A 20,936-nucleotide genomic window follows, 5' to 3' on the forward strand; every position below is an offset into this window, starting at 1 on the left:
ACTGATGGCATAACAAAATTCTAGTTTGTTTTGGATTAGAAAACTTGAAAGCATATTTTTCTTAAAAAAAAAAAAAAAAGATTTAATCCATGATAGTTTCATTAAAATAGTTAGGAATGTTTAAGATATGAAGTTCAATATTTAAGTCCTGAAACATGATGAGATGTACACTTGTTTCAATAATGCTAAATGGTCATACTTTACAAATATACACTATACTGCTGGCATGAAAACAGTGGACTAAGCTGTCAAGAGAAAGCTTTCCTAATCACTACTGACAGATATAAATGTTGGACTAAATAGAACAACAAAAATGTTAAGATATATAACCAAGCTCAAAAAGAAGAAAAGACTTTCCCCAGAAATAAGAGAAAGCAAAGTCAGAGCAACAAGAGAAAGCTAATGTTCTGTTGCCCAGTGAGTTTAGACCTGATACAGGCATTGGTTACTAGGCTGGGATTCTAACTCGCACATGAGGGAAGGTGATCTGAAGGGTCATGCAATACAGGGAAGCTAGAGCTGAGTTCCTGTGTATAGCTCAAAGTACTAGAAAAACTCCACAGAAAATAGTGTAAAGGTAGACTTCCCTCTGTCTTGGACTTAGGTTGAAGTTAGGGTGATGCTGTCAACAAGAAAACAAATCTCCACACCCATGCTACGAACAGGTGTGCACCCTGAATTTATACTACCCATGTGTACTGGAACTGCAAGCCAAGAAATTAACATAAAAATGATCCATAACCCCTAAAGTACCTTGGAGTCTCTCAAAGAAGCCTGGGCCACTATTTTCACAAACTAGAGCACCTGTTGCTCGCTGAGGCTAAACACCACCAAGTGAACACAACTCACAAAAAACGTACAGGAAACAAAACACAAGGGGTAGCGGCAGATACACAAGTCAAATTTTTAGCCTCCAAAATTGAGGAAAATAAAAAGAGCTATGAAGCAACACAGAGGATAACATCAGGAAGTTGAATTTATGCCAAATAGGAATTTCAGAAGAAAAGAACAGAGATAATATGGAAGAGAAAATAGTTTAACACTACTTCAGAATCTTCTTGAATAGAAGACTTCAGTCATCAGATTAAAGCAGCAGCGTCTTCGGCAGAATAAAAACAAATGCAAATTCAGACTAATCATGATAAAGCATCATAAAACCACAGTATCAAAGAGTCAGAAAGACATTAAAAACAAACGGAAGAGCGATTAATAAGAGAAAAAAAAAGACTGACGACAAACATTTCATTAGCAACAGATACCACAAGACAATGAAGTAATATTTTCAAAGCACTGAGGAAAAATAACTGTGAATATAGTATTCTATGTTCAAGAAGTGATGGCAAAGGGATAAGACATAATTGTGCAACACCACTACCAACAACCAAAAAAAATGTGTGCGGTTACATTATGTATGTATATATGAACATATTTGTTTGGGTATATATATGTATGTATGTATGTATGTATACGCATAAAGCTAACCAAAAGGCTGGCAGATTGAATCCACCAGGTTCTAACTGGCAACTCTATGGGGCAGTTCTACTCTGTCCTATAGGGTCACTATGAGTTGGAATCGACTGGACAGCAACGGGTTTGGTTTTTTGAATTTGTATGTCTACGTAAGGAGCCCTGGAGACACAGTGGTTAAAATACTTGCCTACCAACTGAAAGGTCAGTGCTTCAAATTCACCAGCCACACCATTGGGGAAAGACGTGGCAGTCTGCTTCCATAGATTACAACCTCAGAAACCTACGGGGGTGGTTCTACTCTGATCTATGGAGTCACTTTGTGCCGGAATTGACTAGACAGCAACGGGCATGGTTTAGATTTTGTATTTATATACAGGTATGTGTGTTCATACATATATATTCATATATATGATGTAAACCACATGGGGGCACAGATACTAGACAACCAAACATCTCACGAGTTTGGTTTGCTGGGTCTGAAGGCTCATAGCCATAGTCTCCTGTGACAACTCGGTCAATTAGCATAATATAGTTCATAGAGTTTATGTTCTACATTCTACTCTGGTGAATAGCATCTGGGGTCTTAAAAGCTTTCAAGTGGCCATCTAAGATACAACTACCGGTCTCTATTTGTCCAGAGTGAAAAAGAAAGAAGGAAACAAGATTCTGAGAAGAAAACTAGTCTATAGGACTAACACTCTACGTGAACCATCACGGCTTCATCTACCCTGGGACCAGAAGAACTAGGTGGTACCCAGTTACCACTACTGATTGTTCTGATCAGAGCCACAACAGAAGGATCCTGATAGAACAGGAGAAAAATGTGAAACACAACTCAAATTCTCAAAAAGTCCAGAATTACTAGAGCGGTTGAGACTGGAAGGCTGCTTAAGACTATTGCCCAGTGATACTCTTTAAACCTTGAACCAAAACTGTCTCTTCAGGTTACCTTTTAGATAAATAACAGAGTAGCTCATAAAATAAAGAATATTTAGTTTATTCTGTGAATACTGTGCTACTTTAAAAAAATAATCTACTCAGCACAATTGGACTGGACCAAAAGCAAAGAAGTTTCCAGGATAAAATGAATGCTTCAAAGGTCAGCAGAGCAAGGGCGGGGGTTTGGGAACCACGGTTTAAGGGGACTTCTAAGTCAATTGGCAAAATAATTCTATTACGAAAACATTCTGCATCCCACTTTGAAATGTGGCGTCTGGGGTCTTAAATGCTAACAAGCGGCCATCTAAGATGCATCAATTGGTCTCAACCCAACTGGAGCAAAGGAGAATGATGAACACCAAGGTCACACGACAACTAAGAGCCCAAGAGACAGAAAGGGCCACATGAACCAGTGACTTACATCATCCTGAGACCAGAAGAACTAGTTGGTGCCCGGCCACAATCGATGACTGCCCTGACAGGGAGCACAACAGAGAACCCCTGAGGAAGCAGGAGATCAGTGGGATGCAGACCCCAAAGTCTCACAAAAAGACCATACTTAATGGTCTGACTGAGACTAGAGGAATCCCGGTGGTCATGGTCCCCAAACCTTCTGTTGGCACAGGACAGGAACAATCCCGGAAGACAACTCATCAGACATGAAAGGGACTGGACAGTGGGTAGGACAGAGATGCTGACGAAGAGTGAGCTAATTATATCAGGTGGACACTTGAGACTGTGTTGGCATCTCCTGTCTGGAGGCGGGATGGGAGGATAGAGAGAGTGGGAAGCTGGCAAAATTGTCACGAAAGGAGAGACTGGACGGGCTGACTCATTAGGGGGACAGCAAGAGGGAGCATGGAGTAAGATGTATGTAAACTTATATGTGACAGACTGACTTGATTTGTAAACGTTCTCTTGAAGCTCAATAAAAGTTAATAAAAAAAATAATAATAATCTATATGAGACCAAATGGTCAACAATTATCCTACTGCCAAGACGAAAAGGTAAGGGGACAGGAAAACCAGATTACTGGAAACGGAACAACCAGGACAGAATTATGGGAACACTGACATACTGTGAAAAATGCAACCAATGTCACTGAAGAATCTGTGTAGAAATTGTTAAATGGGAACCTAAATTTCTATGTGAACTCTCACCAAAAACACAATAAAACATTAAAAAAAAAAAAAAGTGATGGCAAATTAGATGTTTTCAAACAGAGACTGACAGAACTACCACTCTTAAATTCTGGCTGAACAGAATAGTAAAGGATGTCTTCAGTTTGGGCCCCTTCTTGAAATAACATTTTTAAATCCATAAACCAAATTGCATAGGGTTACAAAGGAAATAAATTCTATAAAAATAGTCATTAAGTTATTAAAAAAAAAGTTATGATCTAATAACATATTTGCTTCTTTATTCATGCATTAAATAACAAAATCTAGCTACAAGTCAAATGCATAGTTCTGAAATGGTGATGAATGTAAATGATACTTCTAGATATCTGTAATAACTGATATGTCATGAAAATATCTAATTTCTATTGATGACAAAGTCACAAGTATGACTGATGCTACTACAGGTTATTTTCTTCATTCATAATTGAAGGAAATGCAAATTTCAGTCAAAATTAAGTAAAAATAAAGAAGTAATTTTTCCCCTGCAGACCCTCTGCATTCTAGTCATGGACACAGTGGGCATCCATGAATCCCAGCTTAGGAACCTAGGAGTTAGAGGATAATTGAACCCTAGCGTGATGCAAGAGGTGACAGTGACCTAAAAAAGTTAAAATGCTAGTAAATGTAAACATGCACTTATCAAAACAAGTAATAAAAATAAAGACTAATGGGAGGGGAGTTTAAAACAAGATGGAGCTAAAATACTAGAAAACACTATCATGGCAGGTAGGAAAATGAAACCTAAAACATTGTGATGTCCTCATATTGTTTGGGTAAACAATATGATAATCTTCAGAAGTTGAGTCAAATAATGCATGTTACAAGTTTAAGGGAAAACATTAAACAAAAAAAAGTTAAAGTAAAACAAATCTCTTCATTACAATGCAAACCCATTATCTTTAATTGCGGCAACTTACCTGAGATTCCAGAACCTCCAACTTACGTTTCCTTGCATGCAGAGCTTTACTTGGAAAAGCCCAATAATAATTAGACGTTCCAATCCTCTCACAGTCAACCATCCCATCATCCACTAAGCTTTGAAGAACTTCTTTTACTGACATAGCAGCTAAGAGAGATCATGTTTAAAGACTATGTTAAGAAACACCAGAAATAATATTAAAATGCAAACAACTGGGGAAACGCAGCAAATATTATAGATCAAGAGTTGGTAAGTAAGGAGCTCTTAAAAATAAACAAGGATAAGATAAATACTCCAATAGAAAAACAGTAAGATGATATCCATGGGCGCCTACAAAAAAAATATGCATGGCTAACAAAAAAGAAAAATGACCGACCCCACTAATAATCAAATAAATGCAAAATAAAGCAATGAGATTTCTTGACTACCAAATTGAAAAACACTAAAAAAAATACTACAGGATTCAGACATGAATACTTTCATACATGAGTGAAGAAATTTGGCAATACTTATCTAAAACTTTAGAAATATACATACTTTTAATGCAGAAATTCCACTTTTATGGATTCAGCTAAAGAAAATAATGATTGATATACACAAGGATGTTTGTCAAAGAGCTATTTTGAACAACAAAAAAATGGGAACAACCAGTCCAATAACTAGATTTTTCAAAAGAAAGTTGCTATAATCTAATACTAGGCAATCATTAAATTTATAAGAATATTTAATGGCATGGAAACATATTCAAAATGTATTATATAGAAATGTGTTATACAGAAATATATTCAAAATTTATCATACAGAAAAATAAAGTTAAAAACAGTACACGCTGATGTATTGTCAGCTGTTCTCTTTGGATGGTAGTAGCTCAATTTTCACTTCCTTCTTTTTGATAATTTCTTTCATTTTTTAAACAATGAAAATGTATTGCCTTTTTGTTAAGAAGCTAAACTATAAAAACTATTATGAAAGATTAAACAATAAACAAACTGTATACTATGGGTAGGGCTAAGATTAGAAATCAGAAAAAAAGTTTTTAAAAATACCATGTAAAAATGCCAAGTCACATTTAACAAATGTTTGAAAGTTTTTTTAACAATTCTTACTTCCTACGAAGTAAAACTGTACCAAGAAATACATCTGTGTTTTAATGTCCATTTTAATTTTCCTAGAGCAGATCTTCTAAAACATAACAAAAATCTATTAAAAAATTAAATATAGTAAAGAAATAAAATGGACACCAAAGTGAAAAACATTCAACCCGCTTGTAAAGAAGTAGAAACTAAAATGAAATGCCAGTTTTTAATATATTACATTCCAAAGAATTCTAAAATCGAAAACACAGAGTTGTAAGAATTAAGTGTTATTTTTTTTTTTTTTTTATATATATTGGTACAGCCTTTCTGGAAGGGTGAGTCCCTGAGTATGCAAACAGTTAATGTGTTTGGCTGCTAACTGAAAGGCTGGAGGTTCGAGTCCACCTAGAGGCACCTCAGAAGAAAGGGCTGGTGATCTACTTCTGAAAAATTGGCCATTGAGAGCCCTACAGAGCACAGTTTTACTCCAAAACACACAGGGTTGCCACAAGTTGGAGTCAACCCGATGGAACTGGTTAACAGGATTCTCTGGAAGAAAATTTGAGAATACGTATAAAAACCTAACAACTATATAAATCTCTATTCTCTACTTCTAGGCAAATTTCTTAATGAAGTAATATGAAATGTGGAGAAACATTTATGGACAGCATGTTAATCGCAACATTATTTTTAGCAGCAAACTTCGAAACAGATGTTCAACAATAGGTAAAGGGTAAACAAATTATGGTATGGTGGGTGGTCACAGAATAAAATATTAGGAAATACGGATGCTGCAAATTGTGTATTTTTTTAATCCAATGACATGAGTAAATACAGATGATATAATTTTATATTAAAAAAAATGTATGAACACAAAACTATATAAACAGCATGGTCCCCTCTCAGAGATTGACAGATACATATAAAAACAAACAAACAGAACTTAGATTTAAGACATCAAAACATACCAAATGTTCTCACCTCTGTAGCAAGGGAGAAAGAAGAAAACCAAAGACACAACGGAAAGATCAATCCAAAGGACTAATGGACCACAACTACCACAGCCTCCACCAGGCTGAGTCTAGCACAACAAGACGGTGCCCGGCTACCACCACCAACTGCTCTGACAGGATCACAATAGAGAGTCCCCAACAGAGCTGGAGGAAAAATATAGAATTAAATTCTGACTCACCAAAAAAAAAAAAGACCAGACTTAACTGGTCTGACAGAGACTAGAGAAACCCTGAGAGTATGCTCCCCAGACACCCTTTTAGTTCAGTGATGAAGGCACTCTGGAGGTTCACCCTACAGCTGAATGTCAGACAAGCCCATAAAACAAAATGAGACTAAAGGGGCACAGCAGCCCAGGGGCAAGGACCAAAAGGCAGGAGGGAACAGGAAAGCTGGTAACAGGGAACCCAAGGTCGAGAAGGGGAGAGTGTTAACATGTGGTAGGGCTGGCAACCAATGTCCCAAACAATAAGTGTATTAATTGTTTAATGAAAAGCTAGTTTGTTCTGTAAACCTGCACTCTAAAGTACAATAAAAAAATTTTAAAAATAAAAACACCAAATGTTAACAGTGGTTATCTCAGAAGAGTGATTATGAGCAACTTTTATTTTCTTTATTAAATCTGTCTATTAAAAAAAAAAGGTCCACTGCCCTCAAGTCAATTCCAACTCACAGCAACCCTATAGGACAGAGAAGAACTGCCCCATAAGGGTTTTCAAGGAGTGGCTGGTGGATTTGAACTGCTGACCTTTTGGTTAGCAGCTGAGCTCTTACAACCACTGTGCTGCCAGGGCTCCAAATTTGTTAAAATAAACATGTATAACTTATATAACCAGAACAGTTTAAAAAACAAATTTACCAGGTAAAGTGGTTGAATAGTGGCCCACAAAAAGATATATGCAAGTGAAACCTGTGAATGCAACCTTACTTGGAAAAAGGGTCTTTGCAGGTGTATTTCATTTAAGGATAGAGAGAGAATATCGCCCTGGATTTAGGGTGGGTCTTAAATCCAATGACACATGTCCTCATGAGAGACAGCAGAGAAGAAGGCTGAGATTGGAGTGATATGTCTACAAGCCATGAGAAGCTAGGAGGAAGCAAGGAATAGATTCTCCCTCAGAGCCTCCAGAAGGAAGCAGCCCTGTCCACACCTGGATTTCCTGCTTCTGGCCTCCAGAAGAATGAGAGAATAAACTTCTGTTGTTTTAAGCCCCCAAATTTGTGGTCATTTGTTACAGCAGCAGCCCTAGGGAACTAATGCGTGTAAAGATCCAAAGTCACATTTAACAAAACTAGAAGATTCATGAGCAATTTTTACTTCTTTTGAAGTAAACTATACCCGTAAATAAATAAATGTGTATATATCATGTATGTATGTGTGTAATCCATTTTAATTTTCCTACAGCAGACACTCCAAACAAAGAATCGCAGCTGTAGCCCATGGACACCATGCAGAAACTTTTTAAAAACAATCTTCATCTCCAGAAATTTCTTGTCTCCGTTGAATGAACAACTGTTGCAGAAAAGGTGATCAGCATTTCCCCAAATTTTCAGTCCATCTTTGATACTTACTAATGCCTTTCTCTTTGGGAGCAATCTTCTCCATGTCTTTTAGCTGAAATACATCTTTCTGTATAAAAGTTTTTAAAAAAAAGATCAAAAACATGTATTTATTCTTTACTGTATATATTTACCATAAAAATGTTCATAAAATATTGTGCTAAAAAAAAAAAAACTAGGCCTGGAAATGAAAACGCAATAGAATCTAAGCATTTTAGAGCTAAAAGAAACTTCATGATTATCCAATACCTACAGTAATTTAAAATGGACAGATTTTTACGTGAACATACAATTCTTTCAAGTACTTGGAGATCACAACATAAAGAACATCTTCCCACTGAAGTATAAAAACTAGTTCTGGTGGATCATTTGTTAACACGAGCTTCTCTCACACTTTAAGAAAACATAAACAGTGCTTTGATTAGCACGTATCACACTTCACAGATCTAGTACTTCTAACAAAAAGCAAAATAAGTAACTTTCAAGAATTGTTTATATTCAAGGTTTCACGAAAGAGTTATACCTAAACAACAGGAAAATTATGCAATTCATGGCTGCCTGTCCATCATTCTTTCGGATACACTGTACGTCCACCGTATGCAAAGCAAAACGTTACAGAAAAATACACATGTAAAATATTTAATCTTGTGGTTGGAAAAAGTCTATTTAAGGTACACCTTTCTTCTTGTAATAAGCCTTGGTTGAGGTGGTGAAAACTTGAAGAACAAAAGTGAAAGATTGGAAAAGGCTAAAATATTTGGCAATAAGAACTGAATTGTTCTGATTATTGTTATGAAAATCTAGGATATATTTCTTCCAAATAAATCTGAAGAAGCAACTTCAATAAGATGGAAATTACCTTCATAAAAATTAAAAACTTCTGCTTATCCAAAGGCATTTTTTTCTTTTTTATAATTTATTTTTGTTGTTGAGCATATTACACAGCAGAACATACACCAATTCAACAAATTCTACACACGCAATTCAGTGACACTGCTTATATCCTCTTCAAGGTGTGCAAACATTCTCACCCTCCGTTTCTGGGTTGTTCCTCCAGCCATTAACATAAACTCACTGCCCCCGAAGTTTCCTACCTAATCTTTCAAGTTGCCAATTTGATCCCATAGACCTTTTTTTTTTCTTTTTTAATTTTTATTGTTCTTTAAGTGAAAGTTTACAAATCAAGTCAGTCTCTCATACAAAAATTTATACACACTTTGCTATGTACTTCTAATTGCTCTCCCCCTAATGAGACCCAAACGCACTTTTAAGAAACTGAAAAGGCAGGTATTTACTGGAAGAAAATAAACCTGACAAAGGACAGGCACCCAGGATAAAAAAAAAAAAAAAAAAGTGGTGCTATCAAGTATACATATAAACATATATATGTGTATATATATATATATAAAGAACTCTTTAGAAATGCGTCTAAAAAAAAGATGTTGGATGAAGGAGTGGATAGATGAAAATAGATATGATAAAGCAAGTAGAATAAAATGTCAATGGCAAAATCTAGGTCATGGGTATGTGGGCATTACTGTAAAATTCTCTTTGCTGTACACATTTTTTAATATTTTATTGTGTGTTTTGTGAGAGCTCACACAGTAAATCAGGTTCCCTTTGACAATTTCTATACAAATCAATGTGACACTGGTTACGTTTTTCACGTGTCTACATTCTGGTTGTTCCATTTCTTTGCTGTATTTTAAGATTTTTCACAACAAAATATTCAGAAAAAAGTAACTTCATCTCACAATACTTGAGATTTTTAAATTAAGGAAAACACTAAGTCACTAGGCTCAGTAAGAATGTAAGATCACTGCTTGTATGTCTGGAAAAACAAAATCATACTTTAGGGTCTCAAAGAACATGCAATAAATTACTGACTTTAAGCCTCTAGTGCATTAGAAAAATCAATTTGCAAATAATTTAGGTTCCACGGGAAAAGAACATAAACTCACTGAGATATCAAGAAGGAGCCCCAAACATTCTCTGCCCCAGTGGGGTTGTTATGTAAACAAACGGGCTTGCAAAGAACTAGTCTTCGACTATGCTGTGGTCATTTAAGTGGACAGAGTAAATGGTCTCGAGTTAAGTCTTAGCTCTTAAACCCCCCAGCATTGAAGCAGACACAATAAGGGAGAGATGAAAAGATCTTTCTAGCTCTTTATAAAAGCTATAAATGTGTAAAATACCGTGGAGAACACACAGTTATACTACTAGATGACGTAAGTACTTACATGATCTAGGTATTGTAACATTTTACATCTAATACTTTTCACAGATCATCTCATTTAATCCTCAGGGCAAAACTGTGATGTGGCTACTGCTATCACCCTCTTTACTAGATGGGAGTCCCTGGGTGGCCCAAACCGTTAAGTGTCGGACTACTAACCAAACGACTGGTGGTTCAAACCCACCCAGAGATGCCTCGAAAGTAAGGTCTGGCAATCTGTTTCTGAAAGATTACAGCCTTGAAAACCCTATGGAGCGAAGTTTTACTCTGCAGACATAGGATCCCCATGAGTCAGAATCGACTCGACAGCAACTGGTTTGGCTGAGGAAACTGAGGCTTAGAGAGGTTAAGTAACAAAGCTATTAGGTAAAACTGACTCCATATGTATGCTTCCACCCACCGCGTCGTACTGCCCCGTGTTCTTCACGTGTGCGATGAGCAACAAATTCTTCTTCTATTATGTTAAAAAAAAAAAACCCAAACCTTTTGCTGTCGAGTCAATTCCAACTCACAGCAACCCTACAGGACAGAGTACAACTGCCTTATAGGGTTTCCGAGGAGCAGCTGGTGGATTCAAACTGCTGACCTTTTTGTTAGCAGTCGTAACTCTTAACCACTGTGCCACCAGGGCTCTGTTACGTTAGCAGCTTCAAATATATACATACAAATAGAATTCTCTGGGTATAAGCATGGCCATTCCAAAGAGACTTGTATGCCCATGGAGAGCTACTCATTTAGGTTTTTGCTGAGGTAATTTTTAGAAAAACTCCACAAATGCTTACTGGGCCTTTTCTGTGCCTCACACAGTTCTTGAAGAGTTTTACCCTCGATAAGCTATCATTATCAGTAATGACTGTCTCTTGAAAAGATTTCCAAAACTTCGAGGCTACCCCATTTATACTTAGGGGCAGCATAGTGTATGTGTGATGCTATGTTTGTTGGCTTTTTAACGTGATCATTGCAGAAGTCCCTGGGTGGCGCAAATAGTTAAGTGCTGGACTACTAACTAAAAGGTCGGTGGTTCAAACCTACCCAGAGATGCCTCAGAAGTAAGGCCTGGCGAGCTGCTTTCGAAAGGTCACAGCCTTGAAAACCCCATCTATGGAGTACAGGTCTATTCTGCACATAGTGGGCTGCCACGAGCCGGTAACTAACACCACCGCTACAACACATTCAGTGTCGGAAACTGAGAAAACAAAGTCTAAAAAAGTCCACCTATAATCCAACCACTGTTGGTATTTGTGATCACGCTGAATTGTATTCATATTGTTTGTGTTCTGCATTTTCTACTTCACATTACAGAATGAGCACTTCCTGTGGCATTAGTCCTTAAAAAGGGGCTACTTTTAACATCGACATAGAGTCAGGTTCCATAATAAACCCTGCAGTAGCCATATTTGAGTCTGTTGGAATTTTCATTGACCATGGCTAGAAATATAAAGGCAACTATTTGGGTGTCTACACATGGTATCTTGTTTAACACTCATAACAACTTTAGGGGTAGGTATCATCACCTCCATTTCACAGATGAGGAGATGAAGACTGAAAGAAGTTATCTATATAACCTGCCTAGCATGTCCCACAGTTCGTAAATGGTACGGTAGGAATTGCAAACCAGGTAGACATTTAAAGTAAAATTCGACAGTAGAAACTGTGCAGTGGAGAATGAATAATTACTTTTGGTCTTTGTAAGAAACAACCCTAGAAAAATTTAGTCCATACTCTTATTTTACAGTTGAAGAAAAAGCACAGAGAAGTAAAATGAATTGGCCAAGGGAATTCAACTTGCCAGTAGCAACACTGGGGAATCCAGATTTCGTATTTATCAGGCCCATGTTCTTTCCTCTCTGCACCACACTGGTGATTTGCTTTGAATTCTTGAAGGGCTTATGGTTAATATTTCTCAACTTTGACACCAGTCTGGATTCTAGATACACCACATTCATGCAAGAATAAACGAAGTGGTCTCCATTACATTTGCCAAATCCGTTATACTTTTCAACTCCATCATAAGAACTGATGAACAGCAACAAATTAGGCCATAATGCAGAAAAGGGAACAAGCACGCATGAACTAAAGCGAACGAATTAACTAATACAGTTAACTCCTAACTTTACATTAAAACTCACTGGTTACTGAACTTCTTTGAACTGCTGACACTAGTATCATACTCATTCTGATATTTATTATGAGGACAGTGTTGAAGAAAAACATTCAATCAGAAAAAGCCAATTTTGATCTTTGAGAAAAGGAACAATATTGTAAAAGATAAAACGATTCCCTCACCATTCTTCCCAGCCCGGCAGGCATTAAATCTACTTTCCTTGTCCGGGGACCACAGGACAAATATTACAACTCAACAGAAGAATAAGCTGTCATAATCCTCATTGTATATAAAGGTCACCAATTTATCTTCCTAATGATATCATCATTATTAATATGACGCCCTGTTCTGAACTGCCAATGACTTTAAGGAATAGTAAGGTATATTTTAAGGAACAGTAAGATTACAAACAGTAAAAAAAAAAAAATCCGAATATTTTCCTTCCTTTTCTGAGCATCTGCATTATTAAAATGAAAAGAGATTTTATTAATTTGATATTCTATTTTACCATATTTTTCCCATCTTCGCATTTGTATATTACAAAAATGTTCCGTAGGTCGGGGCAAGACTGAGCTTTGACGGGCTTGCCAAGTATTAGGCTAAGCCATATGAAGTTAGTAGTTTTTGTAGGTCAAAGATCTGTTTTGTCTTTAACCTGAAGGCAAAGAAAAGCCACTGTATAGCAATGTGGTGAAGACAGCCAGGTGCGTGGGTTTGAATCCTGACTCTGCCACTTTGGAGCTAAAACTTGAAATGTATTTACTGTTAGCGGTAGGCACAAATACCTATACTAAATTAAGAGGCCTGTGTACCATCACATGTGTTACACTACCAAAAAGCAAAAAGTCCCCCAAAACCCAAACTCATTACTTTCAAGTTGATCCCGACTCACAGCAACTCTATAGACAGAGTAGAGCTGACCACTGAGTTTCCAAGGAGCGACTGGTGGATTCGAACTGCCAACCTTTTGGTTAACAGCCAAGCTCTTAACCACTATGCCATCAGGGCTCCAAGTTACACTACAGACAGATTTATAAATGCGAACAGGCATTATTTAAAATCAGGCAACCCTGCCTGAGTTTAAATCCTGGTACTGTGGCTTCTATTTTTTAAGCTCCTTAGGCTCTCTATGTCTCAGGTACCCTCATCTGTAAATTGAGTAACATAACAAGAGTATAAGGTTGATATAAGGATGAGATACGGCTGATGTAAGGATGAAATGAGCTGATCTATGTAAAGTGCTTGGAACAGTGGTTGGCACCAACTAGGCACACAGTAGACGTGAGCTATTATCATCATTGCCAAGCAGTAAAGGGACACAGTCAAACATATGGGTCAGAAGGAATTCTGGAGCCAGTCTGCAGTACAGGTCTGCATAGAAGAGATTCTACATCTTACCAACAGTGAGATACGGTTCTTTCAGACTCTACAGCTCACAAGAACCATGTGTTTGCAGAATTTTATCCATTCTTCAGGAAATTGCTCAGTATTGATCTTTAATGAAGAAGGTGCAATTTACATTGACTGACATATATTTAACGTGAAAACTATGCAAAATACTAAAAATCTTAGGGAAAATGACTTACCGTCTCAAAAAATATTTCCATCATACGAGTTCTCTTTTCCTCTGCACTCAGTCCTTTTTTCTTCGACTAAAGCAGAGAAGTAAAAAAGTAAACACTGCATTTACATTGGGTCTAAAACATCAGCCGAAATTTTATGCATGGTCTTGTTTGCTACCAACAGAGATTTGATTTCTCAGAGCCAGACCTAAACACTCATTTTAACTACCACACTATATACCAAGCCTTATGGTAGATGCTGCCAGTAGAATAGTAAGAACCATAATTGAGACACAGTCTGCCATTCTGTAGAAATTCAATATTTATCAAATGAATCAATGATAAGCCACTGTACTTACCTTCTCAAGGTTTATAATCTAAGAAAATAAATTACTTATAACTCATGAACTGCGACATGTACAAATTCCTGTGTAAATATCCAGGACAGCAAGTTATCCAGGAAGGCTGGAGATGAGGAGGATTCAGGCAAGATCAAGATTAGTGGGAAGAAGGATGTCCTGGGCAGGGCACACAAAGGCACAATGGACGGAAAGGCCATGCGCCAGGACAAGCACTCTGGGATGGTGACTGTATGAAGTATGTGTAGGGAGAGTGGCAGATGAGATGAGAAAGGTTGTCTGGGGTCAGGTTAAGGAAGGCTGACTGTCCAGGTGGAGAGAGTGGACTTTATTCTAGAGAATGAAGAGCTACTGATCATCTAAAGCAGGGGACTGACATAACTCCAGTTCCCTTTCTTTCTGTCTCTCCTTCTCAAATCCTCGGTCCACACTAATATCATCGCTATGGTGATAAGTTATTTTAGCAAGACAATTATAGTAGCAATGTGGAAGGTCTCAAGGCCCATTGCCCTTGAGTTAATTCCAACTCAGAATGACCCTACAGGACACAGTAGAACTGCCCCATAGAGTTTCCAAGGAGCCTCTGGTGGATTCAAACTGCTGATCTTTTGGTTAGCAGCTATAGCACTTAACCACTACACCACCAGGGTTTCCATGTGGAGGGTATGCTAGAGGAAAGAACCTATCCAAATAGTAAATGGAAGCCTGTTTCAGGTTACTATTAGCCTTTCACCAGAGTCCCTGGGTGGTATAAACAGTTAATGCACTTGGCTGCTCACCAAAAAGTTGGAGGTTTGGATCTACCCAGGGGTACTTTGGAAGAAAGGCCTGGCAATCTCCGTCCAAAAAAAAATCAGCCATTGGAAACTCTATGGAGTTGTACTCTGACACACATGGGTCACCTTGAGTAGGAAACAACTGGGCAACAACTGGTTTTACAAGTTTTTTACCTTTACGAAAAACAACAACAACAACAAAAAAAAAAACCCATTGCCATCAAGTCGATTCTGACCCTTTAACCAATGTGAAACTGAGATAATATGGAACTGAAAATGTGTAAGTTAATAATAAATTTTATTATATGTTGTATATAGAGTATATACATAAAGCTAAACCTAAATTTTTTAAAAAGTCAAATTTCCTCAGTAAAGACTTGCCGAAGTAAACAAGCGAGAGCCAGAACCATCATCACTACTGCTCTAACACAGGACTCCACACCAACGCTTCTTAAGAGGGCTCTATCCTTCACAAAAATCTTGTGGCATTTTAAGGTGACAAAAATTGTTTACTAAGAACTTAAAAACACTTTACATCACTTAAAAGGCAGACTTAAATGATACAATTAAAAAAAAAAAAAGACTGACTCTATTCAACCAAAAGCTCAGTCAAAAAATGTGAACCTACAACAGACGGGGAAAGAATTTGGAATTGCCGTTTTGAATACATACCAGAGTATGCGAGTCTTTATTCTACTAGCAGAAGCTAGAAAACCATTTCTTCCACACCTAAAAAATTATCAGGTGTTTCTTGAGGAGCTGTATGAGGTAAACACGTAGTCTCAAAGTTATATTTTTCTCTTCTTCCTCTGTCCCCTCTCAACACTGCTGTTCCCCAAGGTTCAGCTATTGATCCCTCATGCCCTCACACCTTTCCTTTGATCTCATGGTTTTAACTAACACTTATGCTGATACCTCAAATCTTCACCTGCCTCCCTGAGTGAGCTCCTGAGCTTCAATCTCATTTATCTACCTGCCTGCTGGACAGACTTTAAACCCACTAAGTGAACTCCTTTCCCACACCTACTTCCCAAGCTCGCTCTTCTAGATTTTGAGTCTCAGTTAGAAACCACCTCGTTACCCAAGGTGGAGTCTCGGCAGTCATCCTGGATTCCTTCATCTCTCTTACCCCACATCCAATCAATCACTAAGCTCTGCCAATTTTAGCCCTTAACTCTTTCTCAAATCTATCCTCTCTGCTCCATCCCTACTACCACTACCTCAGTTCAGTCTGCATTCTCTCTCTTCTAATTAATACACTCCAGAGCAGTTCAGGCTGCTGACCAAAAGGTTGGCAGTTTGAATCCACCAGCTGATCCTTGGAAACCCTATTGGGCAGTTCTAATCTGTCCTACAGAGTCAGTATCAATTTGACGGTGATGGGTTTTATAACGTACTCCAGTCCTCCAACCATGCTTTCTGTCTCATTTTCTTAAGTTTACGTTCCACACTGCCAGTGGGCAAATCTGACCATGAGTCTCCTCTGCTTAAAACCCTTCAATGGCTCCCAACCATACAGAAGTATCCAAGCATGCCTGGAATGGTATACAAGGCCTTCTATTAGCTGAGTCCACCCTGCGCCTCACAGCCTCTTCTCCTACCACTCCCCACTTCAAATTTCACCCTAACACTATCAAGTAATTTGAGCTATAAATCAAAAATTGCTTGTAATTTTCCACTCTCAGTACGCTTTCCTCGGCTTCCGTGCCTTTTATTATTCTGCTCTTTTGACCTAAAACATGTTTCTTCTTTTGCCTACTGAAACTCCAAAACATCTTCGAGAGGCAATTCAGACATTCTTTCTCCAGGAGGACTTCCCTGAGCTCACAGCTGGGCTATACCTGAAAGTGTTTACTTGTTCCTCTCAGCAGACTGAAAAACTACATCAGAATGAGAACTGTCTCTGCCTTCCCAAGGCTTAGTGCCAGGTTACACAGAACAGACAAAAAGGCCATGCTCAATTTAAGGACCATGTATCTAAAGCCAACCTTAAAATGTGAAGGTGCTCAGGCTACCAAGCACAGCTTCCCCTGAAACACCCACCACACTCCCATAAATATAACACATGGCAATTTAATAATAGGGAATTCTACGCTGACCACATATTGTCCTAGTTGGAGAAATTAACCAGGAACCCCAGATAGGCGAGCTCCAGGAAAGCACATAGATCTGTTCACTAACCTAGGGATGAGAGCTAGAGTCCAATAACATGTTATTACCATCCCTTCACACTGACCTCTGTAGTATCTGAATAGGCCAAGCACAAAATTCATACCCAGTTAGAAGGCTCCTTCAGTTCACTTCTCCATTCAGTGTTTCTCAAACACAGCCATACTTTACAATCATCTGGGGAGCTTTTAAAAAATATCTATGCCCGAAAATGCCCAGGCACACCCCCATATCAGCGGAATCAGAATCTCTGGGATGGGGCCTGGGCCTGCATATTAAAAACGAAACAAACAAACAAAAAAACCCTCTCCAGGTCCTTTTACTGTGAACACTGTTTTTCTCAGCCCAGAATCTGGAGGCTGCGTCAGGGGCACTGTGGGGCAGTGGGACTCCCTAAAGTCTATGGCTGCACCAGCAGCAAACAGATCTCAAAGCTTCAGGAAAGCCTCCTAACATCTTGGTATTATAAAGAGCTTCTTGGAGAGCCCCAAGGACTCCACAAGAATCTGCCACCCAGAGGCGGACAAAGAGGAGACTGTAGAGACCTGGGGACACAATTTAGGAAAGCTCTTACACTGACCCCAGTAGCTCCACGTAGTTGCTCAAAAAATGCAGATGAGTCGTATCATTCGTTTACATTGTTTTCAGGCTAATTTACACATTAGACTCTTATCACTAGAAATAAATTTTATTATTAACCAGAGTAGGAGAGTATCGTATTCAGAATTAACTTAGTGTAATTTTAAAAGGATACCATATTAATATCCTCATTAGAAATTTCTCCCAAAAAAATCGAAAATAGTTTAGTATTTAGTATTAGAAAAAAATGTCTTGACAGTGTAAGTTAGAAATGCATACACATTAATAAGGAAATACAAAATTTTGAGGATAACCAGTATTTTTCCTGGTTGACCAATGTATTTTAAACTAATTAAAAAAAAATTCATCTAAGGAAACTTCTCCAATTAGAAACTACAGAATTCCTAAAGTCAGCCTTGTCAGTCAATTATAATAAACTCTTGAAAATTTAAAAAGTAAATGTCAAAAAAAAAGTGTCACTTGCTACCCTCAGAGTTGATAGGCTATACTGCAATTCTCCAACTGCAACTATATGTCTCGACTTAATAATGTTTGCCTAGCAAGCCCAATTAAATCAAAATATAGGTATCAATTCACAGTCAGGAAAGAGAACAAAATCTTATCTTTGATTAACACAACACTAAATTTATTTCTTGATCACACATAAAAAGAGAAAGTATATACCTATAAAGTCTTATTATAATTTATTCTGTTTCTCCATTATCAGAGGTACGCATGTGAAAAGAGTGAACAGCAGAGGAAACCATTTAGTATTAGAAGGTGAATCGTGTAAAGAGTTGATTAGGTAAAAGGACAAAGCTCTCATTAGTCAGTTATATTAACTCTGTAAAGAAAAATACGATATGATTTGTTTTAAACGCAATCCTGTTTGGCTTCTTCGACCATTTTATGCCCAGGTGGCAGGGCTGTTAGCTTACCCACAAAGAAGCCGTTATCAGTTATACTAAAAAACTAACACCTGGAAAAATATCTTCAAACAAATACCGTACAACTTAGATCCGTGTCCACCATTAGTTCGGCAAAAAAAACACTTAAGTAAATTAAGACGTTAAAATCTTAGATCCATTTAATTACATGCTCTTTGCTTTTTTTTTTTTTTGCTAGAAGCAGAAAAAAACAGCATGAACCCTCGAAGGTCTATGGAAATGATGTGATGAGTAGAAAGATATTAAACTCAAAAAGTGATGAGTACAAAGATTAAACTCACAAAAGAGACAATCTGGAATTCTCCCTAAACTTAACCCATCACTGTATGCACGGAAGACTAATTCATTGCTGTGCTTCCCTAATAACGAGGCAAACTCCCCACACGACCAGCAGCGCTAAAGGACAGCGATTCCTGCCCTTTGGTGAAAATCAACGGATTTTCACAGAAACCATCTAACTAGCACAAACTAGAAGATCCGTTAGGTAAGTTTTGAAATTCCGAGCAATTCAGAAATGTGTTCTGCACGTCACAATACATAAAACCACTCGATTGTGGGGGGGGGGGGAGGAAAAAAAAAAACAGCGCATTTTGGGATCTACATTTTGGGATCTAAGGCGTTCCACCGCGCCTCGCAGTCCCAGCTCTGCGCCCGCCCGCCCGCCGGCCGTCTCGCTTGCTCCCTCCCTGTTCCTAACAAGGGCTGCACGTCTGGTGACCGAATCCGGAGGAGTCGGGGGCAACGGTCCTGAAGAGACTGTCTCTTTGACAAGTCAGAATGGTACTGGCCGGAGATACACAGGGCACGTTCGCGAACGCTCTGCGTGCCTCAATCTAACCCGCCTCGATGGGCCCCCGAGCAGTCTCAGCGTGCGGAAGAGGCAGGAAGAGCCGTTGACCGCCCCGCGCCTGCCCCGGGGTCTCGCGGCGCAGGAGTCCCGCCTCCCGGCTCCCTGGGGAGCCCTGAGCTGCCGGGCGGACCGTGCAGGCAGGTGCGCGCTGCGGCGGGTTCCTGGGGCCGCCCCGCCGCGCTCGGGAAGTGAGGGGTGGCCGCGGCGTCGACCTGGCGGCACTCCCCGCCGTGGGCACAGGCCTGGCGCCCGTCTCTGCAGCCCGCTGGGCGGGCAACGCCAAGCCGAAGCCCCACGCGGCTGAGGGGCTGGAAGTCCGGGTACTGGGGAGGAAAGTGACTTGGTAACGCGGGCCCAGCTCTTACCATGGCGCGAGCGGCGAGTCCTGCGGCAGCCGGGCCTGAGCGCGAGGCGAGGGGCGGGGTGGGTCGGGGCGGGTTTGATTTTGGCGCCGACACCACCGCCTCGGGGAGCGGAGGAGGAGGGAGGGAAAAAGGAGGCAGCTCTCGACCTGACGGCGCGCAGCGTCCCCTGGCGGCTACGCGGAGCTACTGGCCCTGGGCGGGGCCCGGCAGGGACCTGGGCGGGGCCTGGGGGCGGAGTGTGGGCGGGGCTGGGGGCGGACGCGGCTGGGGTAGGGTCTAGGCCGTCGCGGTACCCACGGCCTGAAGCCGGCAGTCTACGCTCGATCCCGACGCGTGGCTCGTGCGAATTGGCACGCCGAGCTGCCTCTGCCTCTTCTAGCCTCGGTGTTGAATGTGGCTCCTGTTTCAGGAAAAGTCTTAAGTCCTCGCTTTTACATACGCGTTTTCTCCGCGCGGGGAACACGGCCTATGTTTGCCCTAAGGATGGAGGCGGTTTGGCTGTGGAGGAAGGAAACGCTGACTCCATCCAGCCGGATTTGCACTTCCTGGGGCGGACTCCCGGGTTCCTTTCCTTCTCTTTTCGCAGTGTTTCTCATCTTCACCTCAACCACTACCCACTGCTTTTCCAGCCTTTAACACAATTCTGTGTTTGTCTTTTCCCTTCGTTTTTTTTTTAAACAACAGAATGAATTTCAAATCAAAACGGTCGAAAATAAGCTACCTCTTGACGTGACAATAGAGCAAAAGCACGGATTCCCTTCGTCTGAGGTGCTAAAAAATTCACTAAGACTTTTCAATTATTTTGAAAATTGTGGTATTTTGAACCATTTTAA

The 20,936-nt window shown here is 39.5% G+C and overlaps 1 protein-coding gene across 2 annotated transcripts in view; it reads right to left on the reverse strand.

Annotated features, from left to right (window-relative positions):
- MND1 (meiotic nuclear divisions 1) overlaps positions 1-20,160 on the reverse strand; it is a 137,151-nt gene extending 116,991 nt beyond the window's left edge. For both annotated transcript variants that reach the window (XM_049852764.1, XM_049852763.1), the window contains exons 1-4: positions 20,104-20,160; positions 14,083-14,148; positions 8,169-8,226; positions 4,508-4,656 (exon numbers count right to left, since the gene is read on the reverse strand). In XM_049852764.1, coding sequence (XP_049708721.1) covers positions 4,508-4,656; positions 8,169-8,226; positions 14,083-14,148; positions 20,104-20,106 — 276 coding nt within the window. In that variant the 5' untranslated portion in view covers positions 20,107-20,160. The remainder of the gene's footprint in view (positions 1-4,507; positions 4,657-8,168; positions 8,227-14,082; positions 14,149-20,103) is intronic.
- Positions 20,161-20,936: the final 776 nt, after the last annotated feature.

The sequence above is a fragment of the Elephas maximus genome, chromosome 13 (assembly GCF_024166365.1).
Source record: "Elephas maximus indicus isolate mEleMax1 chromosome 13, mEleMax1 primary haplotype, whole genome shotgun sequence".
In the NCBI taxonomy this organism is placed as follows: domain Eukaryota; kingdom Metazoa; phylum Chordata; class Mammalia; order Proboscidea; family Elephantidae; genus Elephas; species Elephas maximus.